This window comes from Polypterus senegalus, chromosome 13 (genome assembly GCF_016835505.1).
Source record: "Polypterus senegalus isolate Bchr_013 chromosome 13, ASM1683550v1, whole genome shotgun sequence".
In the NCBI taxonomy this organism is placed as follows: domain Eukaryota; kingdom Metazoa; phylum Chordata; class Cladistia; order Polypteriformes; family Polypteridae; genus Polypterus; species Polypterus senegalus.
In genome coordinates, this window is record NC_053166.1 from 83,886,722 (window position 1) to 83,904,830 (window position 18,109).

Below are 18,109 nucleotides of genomic sequence, written 5' to 3' on the forward strand. Positions count from 1 at the left end.
CACTCACACCTGATTGTCATCCCATTGATTGAAAACACCTGACTCTAATTTCACCTTCAAACTAACTGCTAATCCTAGACGTTCACATACTTTTGCCACTCACAAATATGTAATATTCGATCATTTTCCTCAATAAATATATGACCAAGTATAATATTTTTGTCTCATTTGTTTAACTGGTTTCTCTTTATCGACTTTTAGCACTTGAATGAAAATCTGATGATGTTTTAGGTGATATTTATGCAGAAATATAGAAAATTCTAAAGGGTTCACAAACTTTCAAGCACCACTGTAGATAGATAGATAGATAGATAGATAGATAGATAGATAGATAGATAGATAGATAGATAGATAGATAGATAGATAGATAGATAGATAGATAGATAGATAGATAGATAATTGCACATTCATGTGATCCCCACAGAATGGTCATGAGAATAACAGCTCATTAAAGTATTGGGCTTGTTTGGTTAGCTATGCCTTCCTATAAGGTGTATGTCTATATAAGGTTGAAAACATGATTAGAAAATTAGAACATTCAAGAAGAGAGGAATGATCCTGGTATAAAACAGGTGAGAGGACTTCCAGTAAGATTTAGGGTCACTTTATTACAATAATAATATACACATTGTAAGTACTTTTTTGCCCTGGTGTATATATCTGCCTGCAAAACAACATTTATTGAAGTATGCCATATAAAATATATTTATAAACTTAAAACTTTAAAAGCCATGTGTCGGCAATAAATTTACATTTACAATTACATATAAACAGTAGTTAAAGAAAACAAGTACAGAACATTATGATTCTTATCATTATTATTCATAATTAGAATGCAGTTTCAACTTGTGTTTCTATTGTAGATAAAGGTATATGGATGGGACGGAGAAGAATGAAGTTTTTTCAAGGTAAACGCCTTACAGCAAGTAATCAAACCATACAATGAAAATGAGGCATCTCATCTGCACTGGCAGGCCACCCCTTTAGAAAACATTTAGATACCATCAAGAAAGCAAGTAGAATGCTTGGTTACAGTATATTGGAAATGAGAGGTTATGTTTACAAAACAAACTGTCAAAGCCCCACCTGGACCGCTGCCCCCATCATGCTATCTGGAGGTAATGGATCTCTTTGCATTACTCACAAAAAGGACTAACAAGGCAGATACTGAGATTTAATAGTTGTACTGTTAACTAAGAAGTGGAACAGTATGAAAGAACATTAATGAAGGAAGACATAAGAAAGGTCTTTAAATGGTATAAACATTAATGTTTTTCTTTCTGGAAACTGAGAAAAGTGAAAAATATAAATGCAGGGCAAAGATTTGGCAAGCGTTGGGTTACTGTGCTGGGACATATTCTGGAAATAGTGGACCTTTTTAAGAAGAATATGTCCAACTCTTAATTGGGAGCCCTGAGTTGTTTTTTTTCTCTGAACCTTCTGCATTTTGATGCTATATTTGAGAGACTTTTTTTTTTACCATTTCAAATCAATTTAATGGTGGTTGTGCCAGAATTGTTGATCTAACCTATATAAATAAACTTCTCATAGTGTAGCATTTGTATGATGTGTGTACAACTATCCTATAAATACTAATAAAAATAATAAGTATATCATTTATGAATAATAATGCATTCTGTGATAAGAAAATTCAGAAGATGAATAGATGGTTTCATAAAAAGTATTCTTTTCATCTAGACTTACATTAATTTTTAATACTTACATTATCCAGTGTACGCTCCAGCTCCCTGAAACAATGTATAAGAATTACAGCACAACACTAATGTGTAGGAATTGATTGATAATTTAATCTTGGAGCAGCTAATAACATAGTCATTCATGCTGTTGTAGACATCAGCCATTTGTTTATTTTTTTACTTTAACTTTAACTCAGAAATAAATTCTTAGACCTATAATGGATATAATTAATGCATGAATACAACATTAAAAAATATGCAGATATGTACAGTAAACAGATTACTTACAAAAGTAAAGCTTAGATGACTACTGGAATTTTGGAATCCGAAAGAATTTAACGAAGAGTCCAAAAAAGTAAGTATTTAACTTATAGTAATCTGTAAACACTCATCATAGTTTGCCCATCTAATATTAAATCTTAACTTTTATATTAACTACAATGGTATTCTCTAGATGTAAAGTACCACATACAAAATCTGCAATCAGGAGTACCTGTAACAAAGGGAAATTAGTGATGGGCATTTCAATTCAATTTACTGAATCGATATTTTTGAACTACGCGTTTAAGCGATCAATTCTTTTGATTCATATGTTTCATTTTTAGGTTTAGCTTATACTATAGTTCAAGGTGGGGAGGTGGGTGTGAGTTCCTGTGGGCCCCTCTGATCACATCACAAATATATATTTTAATAATTCTTTCATTACATTCATATACTGTATCTATTTATCTATCGATCTATCTATATACATATTAATTATGTATGTATATATATACATATGTGTTTATATACGTACATAATTAATGCTATTGTTTGTTAATATGTATTTAAATCATTATCTATAAATACTGTATATGATTATATATTAAACATGGTATTTCATATGCCATTGTCTTGTTCATCCATCCATTTTCTAACCCGCTGAATCCGAATAGGGTCACGGGGGTCTGCTGGAGCCAATCCCAGCCAACACAGGGCACAAGGCAAGGCAGGAACCAATCCTGGGCAGGGTGCCAACCCACCGCAGGACACACACAAACACACCCACACACCAAGCACACACTAGGGCCAATTGAGAATCGCCAATCCTCCTAACCTGCATGTCTTTGGATTGTGGGAGGCCATTGTCTTGTTTCCATACACAAAGCATGATAAAACATTTAAGATAATTAAATGTTAAAATAAGACATTACATTACAGAATCCCAAGTGAATGAGAATTATGTGACTCGTAATGATTCTTTCAAATTAAATGAATGAGAATCGTTAGGCTGATTCTCAGTGACTTGTTCACAAAAGAAATTAACGTGAATTTGACTGATTCTAGCGTAGTGACTCATTCACGAACCAAATGAGTCAAGGCTCATGAGTCATGCGGCTCTTGCGCAAGCGCTTTATACATCCACCAGCAGGCAGCAGCAGCAAAGTGGAAGACAATGATGTTGAAATGCAGGACACTCATTCACTTTAGCACTAATTCCATTGAGCTCCACCAACCGATTTGTTCCAGCTGATAAACAGAACTTTATCTGGTCCAAGGGGGAAATGTGACTTTTTATAAAAGCTCTTTAAATAAATTTATACGTGAATAGTTTGATAAGTACATAAATAAATATTCACACACTGTCACAGCCCCAGTAAGAAAATTTGCAGATGTATTACTATTGGTATAAAGGAGCCCCTGTACATTTCTTGACACACTTCTGCTGAATAATTCATTGCCTGAAAGTCCTTAGTGTTGGTGTGTCAGAGAGAGGATGTGCAGCACTATTCATAATGGCATTCAGTTTTGTTTTAATTCTCTCCCTCGCTACTACCTCCCTGGGGGTCCAGAGTGTGTCCAATAACAGAGCCCGTTCTTTTAATTAACTTATTGATTCGGTGGGCCTCTCTTGAAGTGATGTTACCAGCCCAGCACACCGCAACGTAGAATATCACAATGGCCATCACAGACTTATGGAAGATGAGAAGGATGTTACTTTCCACATTAAAGGAATGCAATCTCCTAAGGAAAAATGCTTGCTCTACCCTTTCTTATATAGTTCCTCTGTGTTCTGAGTCCAGTCCAACCTGTCATTATTGATATAGACGTGAAAGTCAATAAGCAGTTCCTTAGTTTTACTGATGTTAAGATGCAGACAATTCTCTTTGTACCAAGAAAATAAGTTCTCCCCCTGACTCCTATCGTCTCATCTCCTTAATCAATACACATCATAAGTGCAGAAACATCTAACAATTTCTGCAATTGACATGATCTGCTGTTATATTTATAGTCGAAGGTGTACAAAGTGAAGAGAAAAGGAGACAGGACTGTCTTTGTGGTTCTCCAGTGTTGCTCACATCCGTATCAGAAATAAAGTCCTTGAGTCTCACAAACTGTGGTCTGCCAGACACATATTCTATTATTCAGGACACCATAGGCTCATCCACCTGCATATCTCTGAGTTTACCCCTTAAAGGACATGGCTGGATGATACTGAATGCATTGAAAATATCAAAAAATATTATTCACTGAAAAGAATTGTTCAAAAAGATTGAATCATGTATGAATTGCCCATCACAAAATGAAATGGGAATCTTTGCAGACTCCTTTTACATCTGAGGTTGAATCCCAGGTTCACAAGAGTAAGGACACATAATATTAACAATAGTAATAATAATTAATTTCCTTTATAAAGTGCTTTTCACACCTACTCAAAGAGTTTTTCATAGACATAGGGAAACCATTTCAACCACCACCAATGTGCAGAATCCACCTGAATGATGCATTGGCAACCATTTTTGGGACAGTATGCTCTTCACACATTAGCTATTAGGCGTGAGAGAGATGTTAGGCCAATTAGGGACAGGGGGTGATTAGGGGGACAGAATAACCAGGGTGTGGTGGACAATTTATCTGGAATATTAGAAGACAACCCATTTTTTGGAAAGGACCTATGTTTTGTACACCATAGACAGTGTCAATTTCTACAGCACAGTATGTTTCTAATGCACTGGAGCACTAGGATCCACACAAAGAACACAGGGCAAGCTCACCCTGCTGCCCTCACCAACACCTCTTCCAGCAGCAGTTCAAACATTTTCCGTGGTGGTCTTATATCCAAAAACTGACCAGTGCCACACATTTAGTACTTACAGTCATATGAAAAAGTTTGGGAACCCCTCTCAATTCTTTGGATTTTTGTTTATCATTGGTTGAGCTTTCAAAGTAGCAACTTCCTTTTAATATATGACATGCCTTATGGAAACAGTACTATTTCAGCAGTGACATTAAGTGTATTGGATTAACAGAAAATATGCAATATGTATCATAACAAAATTAGACAGGTGCATACATTTTAGGCACGCCAACAAAGATATTACATCAATGCTTAGTTGAGCCTCCTTTTGTAAATATAACAGCCTCTAGACGCCTCCTATAGCCTTTGATGAGTGTCTGGATAATGGATGAAGGTATTTTTGACCATTCTTCCATACAAAATTTCTCCAGTTCAGTTAAATTTGATGGCTGCCGAGCATGGACAGCCTGCTTCAAATCATCCCATAGATTTTCGATGATATTCAAGTCAGGGGACTGTGATGGCCATTCCAGAACATTGTACTTCTTCCTCTGCATGAATACCTTTGTAGATTTCGAACTGTGTTTTGGGTCGTTGTTGGGGAATATCCAACCCCTGCTTAAATTCATCTTTGTGACTGATGCTTGAACATTATCCTGAAGAATTTGTTGATATTGGGTTTAATTTTATCCAACCCTCGACTTTAACAAGGGCCCCAGTCCCTGAACTAGCCACACTGACCCACAGCATGATGGAACCTCCAACAAATTTGACAATAGGTATCAGGTGTTTTTCTTGGAATGCGGTGTTCTTCCTTCACCATGCAAAGAGCTTTTTGTTATGACCAAATAACTCCATTTTTGTCTCATCAGTCCAAAGCACTTTGTTCCAGAATGAATCTGGCATGTCTAAATGAGCATTTGCATACTCTGTTTGTGGTGTGAGTGCAGAAAGGGCTTCTTTCTCATCACCCTGCCATACAGATGTTCTTTGTGCAAATTGCGCTGAATTGTTGAACGATGTTACACCATCTGCAGCAAGATGTTCTTGCAGGTCTTTGGAGGTGATCTGTGGGTTGTCTGTAACCATTCTCACAATCCTGCGCATATGCTGCTCCTGTATTTTTCTTGGCCTGCCAGACCTGGGTTTAACAGCAACTGTGCCTGTGGCCTTCCATTTCCTGATTACATTCCTTACAGTTGAAACTGACAGTTTAAACCTCTGAGATAGCTTTTTGTAGCCTTTCCCTAAACCATGATACTGAACAATCTTTGTTTTCAGATCTTTTGAGAGTTGCTTTGAGGATCCCATGCTGTCACTCTTCAGAGGAGATTCAAAGGGAAGTACAACTTGCAATTGACCACCTTAAATACCTTTTCTTATGATTGGTTACACCTGTCCATAAAGTTCAAGGCTTAACGAGCTAATCCAACCAATTTGGTGTTGCAAGTAATCAGTATTGAGCAGTTACATGCATTAAAATCAGCAAAATTACAAGGGTACCCAAACTTTTGCACAGCCAGTTTTTCAAATTTGATTTAATTTCATACAACTAAATACTACTTCACTAAAAATCTTTGTTTGGAAAACACCCCAGTACTCAAATGTTCCTAGGATACCACTGTTATCTTTTTTGTTGAAAGAAGAGTAAATTATTATGCAGGCTGAGAGGGGTTCCCAATTTTTTTCATATGACTATAGTTTCATGCAGATTACTTATCTGAAGTCCAGGTGGATGGATAATTTGTGGGCCTGACGCAGCCCCTTTTTTGGATTCCATCACCAAATAAAGGCAAAATGAACTTTCTTTTTCTAGGTTTGTACAAACAAATGGTTGTTGGCAACCCCAATTAAAGATGCATTACTGTCTCCATTTGATTTGAAGTGAATTGCTCTTGATACCTACATACTACAAGATGTGTCTGGCTATGATCCTAAAACATTTTTCTTTATGCAAACATTACCACAAAAAGCATTATGGATTCTAAGTAAGTAAAAATTGAATTTTTGTAGATTGCATTATATTCACTTTCAAAGCTACCAGAAACTCTCCTGTGTATTAACCTCCATAGAACTGGATTCCCTTCCCTTCCCTTCTTCCTTGTTTCCCTTTATACCCTCCTGGAGACATGTGACTGAATCTAGTCTTTTTTGACTGGACTAGAACTTTCTAAGGACATTCAGTAGCTTAACCTGCCCATTACATTTACAGTTCCTTTGTGAAAAAGATGAAGACCATGCAGTTAGGCATTTAGAATTTTTAATTTCCTTTCCAATGGTTCTCCCTGTGTTCCAAATACATTTCACATATAGGAACAGAACCAAGTAAAACACCATCTAAATGCAAAAAGTGCTTTAGGGAATCTATATCTTCAAGTATGTTAAATGTTATTTCTTGTCATAATTCAACAAAACATTTGCCAAAGATCAGTATCAGGAACACCATTTCACAAATCTTTGATTGACAGACACCTCTGAATTTTGGAAAGCTTTGGTGATGGAGAACCTGTGTAACATCTGTGTAGCCAAGTCATAGCTGAGCAGGTATGGAAATGAGATTGAAGATCACAGTAACGACTGGGGAGGTGCCACTGTTAGTGTTCAGAGAAACAGAAACGTGGCAATCAGCCCAGCATCCACAACAATCTAAAGGCTAATCCTACCACGCCACCTCTTTTGTCCATTATGCTTTCCAGTGTCCACTGTGGACGAAGACTTCAGACCAGACAGCAGGTGTGGTTATAAAGCAGCTTTATTTTGCAGAGTCACAGTGAGAAGAGTTTCAGAAAAGCAGACAATCAATAATACATGACAGCGCCAGTGCTCTTCTTAACCCTGTCTGTTGGGTGGGGCAAGTTTTTATACCCCTAGAATGCGTGATTTAATATCATTATGAAATGTAACAGTCAACACTTTATTATACACAATCCTTGAGCCCCTTCAACGCCCCTTAGGCAACTTGATTTCTTGGCCCCTTTTGTTATGGCGTTCAGATATAAGCTAAGGGAAAACGTGATAAGGCAGACTCAAGTGTGGAATGCTTAGACCTTGAGTCCTTTGGACAAATATTTTCCTGTTTGCTAAAACAAAGCATGCTATTACATGGTTTCCTAAAGCTTACTTCTCAGACATGAATTAGTACAAGGGAAGGAGGAGAACATTCGTCTTCCACACCACCCATCAAACAACAAATTGGAGTACACCCATCTACATCCATTTGCACAGTGCAAGACAGTGGACTTTTTATTTTTGTTAAATTGTTTCTTCATTAAAACAACCCAGACGTGGCCGTTCGGCTGAATGGACTGACCATTTCCACACAAACTAAAATGTCTCATTAACAAACAATGGTGAATACATATAGTTAGGTCTATAAATATTTGAACAGAGACAACTTTTTGCTAATTTTGGTTCTGTACATTACCACAATGAATTTTAAATGAAACAACTCAGATGCAGTTGATGTGCAGACTTTCAGCTTTAATTCAGTGGGTTGAACAAAATGATTGCATAAAAATGTGAGGAAACTAAAGCATTTTTTTAACACAATCCCTTCATTTCAGGGCCTCAAAAGTAATTTAACAAATTAAATATCTGGAAATAAAATGCTCATTTCTAATACTTGGTTGAAAACCCTTTGCTGGCAATGACAGCCTGAAGTCTTGAACTCATGGACATCACCAGATGCTGGGTTTCCTCCTTTTTAATGCTCTGCCAGGCCTTTACTGCAGCGGCTTTCAGTTGCTGTTTGTTTGTGGGCCTTTCTGTCCGAAGTTTAGTCTTCAACAAGTGAAATGCATGCTCAATTGGGTTAAGATCAAGTGACTGACATGGCCATTCAAGAATTTTCCACTTCTTTGCTTTAATAAACTCCTGGGTTGCTTTGGCTGTATATTTTGGGTCATTGTCCATCTGTATGATGAAACACCGCCCAATCAATTTGACTGCATTTATCTGGATTTGAGCAGACAGTATGTCTCTGAACACCTCAGAATTCATTCAGCTGCTTCTGTCCTGTGTCACATCATCAATAAACACAAGTGTCCCAGAGCCACTGGCAGCCATGCACACCCAAGCCATCGCACTGCCTCCACCGTGCTTTACAGATGATGTGGTATGCTTTGGATAATGAGCTGTTCCACACCTACTCCATACTTTTTTCTTGCCATCATTCTGGTAGAGGTTGATCTTGGTTTTCATCTGTCCAAAGAATGTTTTTCCAGAACTGTGCTGGCTTTTTTAGACGTTCTTTAGCCAAGTCCAATCTAGCCATTCTATTCTTGATGCTTATGAGTGGCTTGCACCTTGCAGTGCACCCTCTGTATTTACTTTCATCCAGTCTTCTCTTTATGGTAGACCTGGATATCGATACACCTACCCCTGGAGAGTGTTGTTCACTTGGTTGGCTGCTGTGAGAGGGTTTCTCTTCACCATGGAATTAATTCTGCGATCATCCACCACTGTTGTCTTCCGTGGATGTCCAGTGTGGTCCCCGGCTGGGGCTGGAGCCCAGGGCTTGTGCCTCCTCCAGACCGCGAGGGGTCGTCCGTCCTGGTTATGTTGGGGGCCTCGGGTACAGGGCTTAGAAGCCCAACCCTGTAGGGACCCGCGGTCACCGCCAGGTGGCGCCCCGATGCCGGTTTATCCCGTAAGGTCCCTGGCCGGGGATGGAGCCCGGCCGGGACGCCCAGGAAGACCAGAGGAGGGCTTGTGCCTCCTCCAGACCGCAAGGGGGCGATCGCCCTGGTTGTATTGGGGGCGCACTGGAGCCTGAGGAACCCTGGAGCCAAACAAGGAAGTGCTGGGGGGAAGACTTATTGTGGCGCCCGGAGAGCTGCCGGGAGGACAGCCAGCACTTCCGCCACGCTGGGGCGTGGCCAAGGAGGGAATGCCGTAAACACCTGGTGCTCATCCGGGAGCAGTATATAAGGGGCCACCTCCCTTCAGTCTAGGGCGGAAGTCGGGTGGAAGAGGACGGAGCTAGCGGGAGGACTGGAGGCGGCCAGAAGAGAGAGAGAGAGGCATTGTAAGGCCTGAAGGAAGAGAGAGGCATTGTAAGGCCTTGACTTGGGGAAATCGGTGCAAGAGGCACTGGGGATTTGAGCGCGGGACTGCTGTAAATAGTGTAAATAAACAAGTGTGTGGTGAATTTAAGATGTCTGTCTGCCTGTGTCCGGGTTCAAGTTCACAATGGTGCCCAACGCCCAATTCAATTGATTGATGGTAGTTGCATTTTAAAAAGAAAAATACTACTAATAATACTGTTTAATGAAACTTTTTTACACTAATAAAAATACAGATTACTGAAATTCAAAACTGCTTTTTTCTTGTTTAGAATCCACTGATTGGGTTGCTGAAAGCTATAAGAATCATAGATATATAGATAGATGAAGTATACAAATAACTGCTACGTTGTATGATAGGGTTTTTCTATAATACTAGACATTAAGCCCGTTAAAATAACGGGCGCTAGAACAGTAGTGCATAAACATTTATATGAACAGTCTATATTAAATGGCAAGGGACCTTGTATGTGGCTGTAATATGTGTCACTGTATAGTGTGCCTTTAATTTTCTCTCTCAGTAATACTGGTTTGTATTTCTGTAAAATGCCTGTAATTTTGTCTGACAGTAATACAGTGGAACCTCGGTTCACGACCATAATTCGTTCCAAAACTCTGGTTGTAACCTGATTTGGTCATGAACCGAAGTAATTTCCCCCATAGGATTGTATGTAAATGCAATTAATCCGTTCCAGACCATATGAACTGTATGTAAATATATATTTTTTAAAATTTTTTAAGCACAAATATAGTTAACTATACCATAGAAAGCACAGTGTAATAGTAAACTAAATGTAAAAACATTGAATAACACTAAGAAAACCTTGAGCAACAGAGAAAACTAACACTGCAAGAATTTACAGCCTTATGACCCGCAACCAAGAAAAGTAACATTGCAACAATGCACGTGTGTGTGTGTGTGTGTGTGTCTCTCTCGCAGGTCTGCGTGTGTGTGTCTCTTAAGCGCGCGCCTCTGTGTCTGTGTGTGTGTCTGTCTGTCTCTCGCCTGTGTGTGTGTGTGTCTGTCTGTCCCGTGTGCCTGTGTGTGTGTGTGTCTCGCGCGTGCCTGTGTGTGTGTGTCTCACGTGTGCCTATGTGTGTGTGACTCGCGCGCGCCTGTGTGTGTATCTGTCTCTCTCTCTGCCCAGGGAATGCACAGGAAGAGACTGAACACGTGCAGTGTGGCCCCGCGCATGCGCACTTCACCAGAAGACACACACGGACACCTGGACACACACAAGGGCTTTATTAAAGAGGATTCACTATTATTCAGGTGAATACTAATACAGATTAATAATAATCATTATAGTAAAATAAAACAGGCATAACATTCCTAATATTAAATTTGCAGTTCAAGAAATATTAATGTTATAAGTCCAGGCTGACCAATTTACCGATTAGGCTGACCTGCTGCCTTGGAGTATTGTTGTTTCTCATATTGTCAGATTCATCATTCTAAAGCTGCTAGTACTTGCAATGTACTGTGCATGCAAATTAAAGACACGGAAAGAAAAAAAGAATATGCGTATTGATAATCTGCATCAACCCAATGTCAAAATGCAGATGGAAAAAAATGATAAAGAACAAACTTTCTGAAAGGAAAACAATACTAAACAAAAGTAAAACTAAGAACTTGCACCCAAAAAAAGTATAAAAACAAGGTCACTAGATAAAAAAAGGGTGCTTTTGTGAAAATAATGGTGGTGTATCTTGGGATATGGAAAACCACCAAAATGGACTTGTGTAAATCGTCTGACAATAAGACAATTTAATAGGGTTAATGGGAGTCGAACAAGTTATATGGAGCCTGAGTGCTTGTAAGTCAAGGGCTGTATTGTCTTAATGCTGCTCCCACACAACCACCTAGTTCACCCAAGTGGTAGAGTCAGCTCTGAGAATATGGCCAGAAAGTGCTGCCTCAGTGCTGTTTTCATCCCACAGATTAGAATATGGTCAAGGAGACTGCCATGCATAGACATATCACCAAGTTACAGGATTATGCATCATCTGTCACTAGTTACATTAACAAAGGCAGAGATGATATAACTGCCTCCAAGACCATCATCACCAATGAAGTATGTGGGCTACTGAAAACCCATGATGTTGCCTTCAGATTAGGGGACAATGAATTCCTCAGAAGACTAAAGGCAAGTTATCAGGACAGCAAAGCACATGTATGGATGGAAAATATGTCAGAGCATTCAGGTGATTAATGATTATAAGACCTCATCACACACCTGTGGCATTAATGCTCCGCACTCATGTGCTGAACAACTTCTATACATAGTTTGAGGAAATGAATTGTGTCCTTACAAGAAACATCACTTCTCCTGCTGAAGTGGGGAGAATTCTTTAGAAATTGAATCTTTGCAATACTCGGCCATGTGGTCAGGAATTGTGAAGGCCAGCTGGCAGATGTCCTCACAGACATCTTTTATATGCCCCCAACCCAGGCTGTCATCACCAAATACTTCAAGTCTACCACCAGTATACTTGTTCCAAAGAAATTAACTGTCTCCTTCCATAATGCAGAGTGAGACTCACACTTTGTCATTATGAGGCTAATTATTTGTCATTATGAGGCTAATTATCAAGTCAAGTCAAGTTGGGGAGCATGCACAAGTACAGTGCGTTGCCACACCCACTACATAGCAAAACAACTCGGGATCCTGGTTGGCAACACCCAGGCAGACGGTCCAGTCCCACCCTCCGGAAATGACCCTCCATCTGCCGCAGCCAGGTGTTACGTGAGTGACCCCTTGGCCTGGTCCATCCACTTGGGTCCCCAACAATGAGGATCTTATGGGCCGGATCACCCGCGAGGAAAGGTGCCACATGGCCGTAGTGCCGTAACTGACGCTCCCTCACGATGCAGGCAATGTGCCTCATTCGGGACTTCATGAGCAACAGCTCATTCGACATGAAGGTAAACCAATGGTACCCAAGGATTTTCCGGAGAGACACAGTACCAAAGGAGTCCAGTCTTCGTCTCAGGTCACTGGATAGCGTACATGTCTCACAACCACATAGCAAGGCAGGAAGCACCAGGTCTCTAAAGACTTGGACCTTCGTCCTTTTGCATAGATATTGGGAACGCCACACACCCCTTTCCAGCGACTTCATGACCCCCCATGCTCTCCCAATCCTTCTACTGACTTCACAGGAAGAGTCACCAGAGACATGAATGTCACTGCCAAGGTAAGTAAACCTCTCAACAAGGTCAACACTCTCTTCGCAAACACACACACTGCTGATGGCTGTGCCTAAGAGGTCATTAAAGGCCTGGATCTTGGTTTTTATCCAGGACACTCGCAAGCCTAGACACTCACCCCCGATCAGAGCCTCCATTGACTCCGCGAAGATCACAGCATTGTCAGCAAAGTCAAGATCCGTGAATCTTTCTTCACCAACAGATGCCCCACAGCTGCTGGACCCCACGACCTTGCCCAACACCCAGTTCATACAACCATTGAACAGAGTAGGAGCAAGAACAGCTAATTATGAAGCATATTAAAACTGATCTCAGACACACATGACTCAATTAAGTTTGCTTACTGCTCCAACCATTACAATATCCTATTCTATGTACCTAGCCTTGGACAAAAATGTCACCTATGTAAAGATGCTGTTCATTAATTTCAGTTCAAATTCATCATGCCTCCAAAGCTGAAAGGGAAATTAAGCCTACTGGGCTTTAACACTTTTTTTATAACTTTTTGCAGTTCGATCCTGGACTTCCTGGCCAAGAGACACCAGACAGTCGGCATTGGAATTAAGTGACACCACCACACTGAGCACCAGCACCCACTAGGGCTATTTCCTGAACCCACTTCTATTCACCCTATTGACTAACAACTGCATTGCAAAGTACAACTCAAACAGCAACATTAAAGTTGACAAAACATTAATGGGCCTCATGAGAAAAGATGAGGGAGTGACATGCAGATAGGAAGTATAGTAGCTAGCAAACTGGTGCAACAGCAACAATATAAAAATAAAATAAAAGAGTTAACTGTATACTTTAGGAAGGGTCATGCTTGTTACTCCCCATTGGACATGAATGGCTCTGTGATGGAGTCCATCAGAAGCATTACATTTTGCTCTGTATACCTGGGGGATGACCTCATCAGAACACTCAATACAATCTCCTCAGCAAAGAACGTGCTGGAGCTTCTCCACTTCCTGCTGCAGCTGAGAAGATCAAGTGCCATCCCTTCACCACATTCCATAAAAGTCTAGTCAGGTCAAAATTTATTTATAGAGCACATTTAAGGCCACAGAAATGGTTTACAAAGTGCTGGACAAGAAAACAATAAAATAAATAAAAATAAATCAGATAAATAAAATCAAAAAGAGTGACAGATAAAATTAATGAAAACAAGTAAATAAAAACAATAAACAATTGACAAATAACAATTAACAGCACATAAAAACATCATGAGCAACTAAAAAACAGGGAGAGAAAATATGTTTTCAGGAAAGAATTAAAAATTGACAGGGTTGGAGCTGCTCTTATCTGAAGCGACAAGCTGTTCCAGAGCTGAGGAGCAGTCATTACAAAAGCATGATCAACCCATTTCTTTCGCCTTGATCATGGTAAGGCCAGTAGCAACTGGTCAGACAATCTCAGGGATCGAGAAGGAGCATAAGAGACAAGGAGGACAGATAGATAAGCCAGGGCCAGATCATTTAAATATTGAAAAGTGTGCAATGAAATTTTAAAATCAATTCTAAGACTGACGGGAAACCAATGAAGTGAAGCCAAAATAGGAGTGATGTGCTCACGCTTACAAGACCCAGTTAAGGGCCTTTCAGCAGAGTTTTGGACCAACTGGAAGTGAGAGAAAAGTCTTTGACAGACACCACTGTACAATGACTTACAATGATCAAGACACAAGAGCATGAAGAACTTTTTCCAAATCAGCAAAACAAAGAAAAGGCTTGATTTTTGAAATGATTCTTAACTGGAAAAAGCAGCTTCTTACTACGGAGTTTATCTGCTTATCCAATCTAAGACTATTGTCAATGATAGCACACAGACTTTTTGCAGATGTCTTGCAATATTTCTCTAATAGGCTTAGGTTAGTGACAGGCATTCCAGACTCACTGACTGGATAAAAATTCCACAGAGTGTCCTGATTGGCTGGATCTGGCATCAGAATTAAAAGACCCTAGAATTCTAGACACTGCAGCAGATGGGAAACACAGTGACAATATCACTGGGATCTCTCCCTTTTTCATTCAGGTCACCTTATAGAAACATAAGATCGTAGGACTTCCAACATTGTGGAGGACCTCTCTCATCTCTCTTATGGACTCTTTGACCAGAGCATCTTGACTGTGAAACCATTTTTTTCCATCATGCTTCTCAAATCTCAACACCAACCTGTTTAATTTGCAGTAATATGTGTCCTGTCTATTATTATTTATCATTGCATTTATTGCTCTTAGCGGATTTTTTACTCAATCCCTAATCAATCAGGTACTGACTTGTTTCACACCATGTTGAACCCCCAAGTGTATATATAAAACCACTAATTGTATGTTACACTTAAGTGCAGGTGGGATGTTATTTAATGCCTCTGTATACTTGTGCATGAATGCCATTAGAATAAAGCCTAATTAATTAAAACTTTAGACATGATAACAGTATGAAATGTGAGTCTGCATTTAAAGAATAAGAGGCTGGTTAGGTTCTAATCAAAAGAACTCAGATGGGTGTTCACCTCAGCTGACAAGAACCTGGATGAATGTTCCTGCTTGTACAAGTATTTCATTAAAATCAGATAAGCAAAAATAGGGCTTTCTGTTGCCTTCCGAGATGCTTTGGTTAACAATGCTGCCATTTTAAAAATGGCCATGAGTAGAAATAAGTTGAGGTCACTTGAAAATACATTATGTTTCATTAATAACATAACAGGCTTGCAAAGAAGCAATCAACTAAAACTCAAATAAAAAAATTGCACTCTCTCCTTACTCTCTGCATCTGCCTACAGATTTTTGGCAAACAATGTATTGTGTCAGCTGAACACACTACCTTCTTCAGATCTGACAAAACCCACTCACAGCTGCAAATAATAAAATTGTGTTTTTTTGAGACAAGTTGCCTTAACCTGACAGCCACTCAAATGATGCAAAGGCCTTATTAAGGCATTGGTCTCTAGGGGTTTTGATATATGGATGTGACAGAAATTACCTTTAGAATATCTTAACAATAGGAGAAAACACATTTGCCTTAAAGATATAACTAACTGTAAATACTGCAATCTAATTTGTTAGCTACAGTGACAGGAGAACTGCCATGAGCTCCAAATGCTGTCTTTTTACTATCACAATAGCTGGGCAGCTGTTATTTGAGTGCATTATGCATAGTGTCACATAGTGCGTCAATTGATCACTGTCCACGCTCAGGTGAGGTATGTCCTACTGCCCCAAGTCAAGAGGGAGCGCTTGCGATGACTATGTCCTTTCCACCATACTGAGGAGATGCCCAGTGAGGGCAATTGACTTCACCCTTTCCAGGCCCCCACCTATAAATCCTGAGGCCTTCAGAAAGAGGCATCACACTGCGAACAGAGCCCACTGCAGGATGGAGCACCACCCTAGCGACTGACAGAAACACTACAATGCCTGACTTCTCCTTTGTTTGGCTTTTGGACTCTTGTGTTTTGTTTTGGACCCAGAACAGCTACTTTTGTTTGATTATTTTAAAATTTTGATTAAATTGGGATAACCAGGTTGCGCCTCACCCCTAACATTTATTCATGGGACTTGCTGTTCTTCTCTCAACCAGTCTGTTCATCCTCATTTGACCTCTTTCATTAAAATGGTAATTATTCCCTTTACAGCAACTCAGGGCATGCTTTTTTGTTTATCCTGCTATAATCTGTATTCTCTATGTACTGTAATGTATAAAATAGAAGGAAAGCAATTGTTTCTGAGATGCTAAAACAATCAAACCATAATCAAAGTTTCAAAAATTATGAGTCTTACCCATTATAATGTTTGTTAAAGAACAACTAGGCCTCCAATCTTGTCTGCATGTTATTAATATTGAATTGCAGCTCTATGATTGGCTAATTGGTATTGATAAATGTCCTCATGGGTCTCACCCTGCAATTTTTCTTTCGTTTTGTTTCTTTCCTACCTTTCCAAATGTTATTGATCTATTCTGTTGTTTTAAAAATTCACTATTCTTTTCTTTCAGCTCCTCTTTTAGTTTAGTTTATTCCCCATTATTTTAATTATGTCATTGTTGTTTGTTACGTTAATGGGCAAGATCCCTAATTGTCATAGATTAATTTGTGTTTATATATTTTATTTTGTTGTCTTTGTATTATTATATTTCACATTTTTTTGTTATTTTGTCAATTTTGCTTAATATTGGTTTACTGTATGCTGTCTTGTATATGCTTCCGTTAGGTCAGATTATCTCGGGGCATAACGTGAGCTACCATAGCTATGCTGATAACACACAATTGTATTTATCAATAGCGCCTGACGACCCAGACACTCTTGATTCACTGACAGTTACTTGTGTTTCCGAATTTTCTCAAACTAAATAAAGAGAAAACAGAAATTTTAGTGATTGGCAATAATGGATATAATGAGGTTATTAGAAATAAACTTGATGCACTAGGATTAAAAGTCAAGACGGAGGTAAAGAATTTAGGGTAACTATTGACTCTGACCTGAATTTTAAATCACATATTAATTAGAGTAATAGGACAGCATTTTTTCACTTAAGAAATACACTCACCAATAGGATTATTAGGAACACCTGTTCAATGTCTCATTATCTAATCACTTATCTAATCAATTATCTAATCCACCAATCACATGGCAGTTGCTTCAGTGCATTTAGGGGTGAGGTCCTGGTCAAGACAATCTCCTGAACTCCAAACTGAATGTCAGAATGGGAAAGAAAGGTGATTTAAGCAATTTTGAGTGTGGCATGGTTGTTGGTGCCAGACGGGCCGGTCTGAGTATTTCACAATCTGCTCAGTTACTGAGATTTTCACGCACAACCATTTCTAGGGTTTACAAAGAATGGTGTGTAAAGGGAAAAAACATCCAGTATGCAGCAGTCCTGTGGGCGAAAATGCCTTGTTGATGCTAGAGGTCAGAGGAGAATGGGACGACTGATTCAAGCTGATAGAAGAGCAACTTTGACTGAAATTACCACTCGTTACAACTGAGGTATGCAGCAAAGCATTTGTGAAGCCACAACATGCACAACCTTGAGGCGGATGGCCTACAACAGCAGAAGACCCCACCGGGTACCACTCATC

The 18,109-nt window shown here is 39.4% G+C and overlaps 1 protein-coding gene across 2 annotated transcripts in view; it reads left to right on the top strand.

Moving 5' to 3' along the window:
* The window catches only part of LOC120543143 (nuclear factor NF-kappa-B p105 subunit-like), a 93,333-nt gene extending 91,766 nt beyond the window's left edge, over nt 1-1,567 (top strand). For both annotated transcript variants that reach the window (XM_039776026.1, XM_039776027.1), the window contains one exon: nt 864-1,567. In XM_039776026.1, the coding sequence (XP_039631960.1) occupies nt 864-946 (83 nt within the window). In that variant the 3' untranslated portion in view covers nt 947-1,567. The remainder of the gene's footprint in view (nt 1-863) is intronic.
* Nucleotides 1,568-18,109: the final 16,542 nt, after the last annotated feature.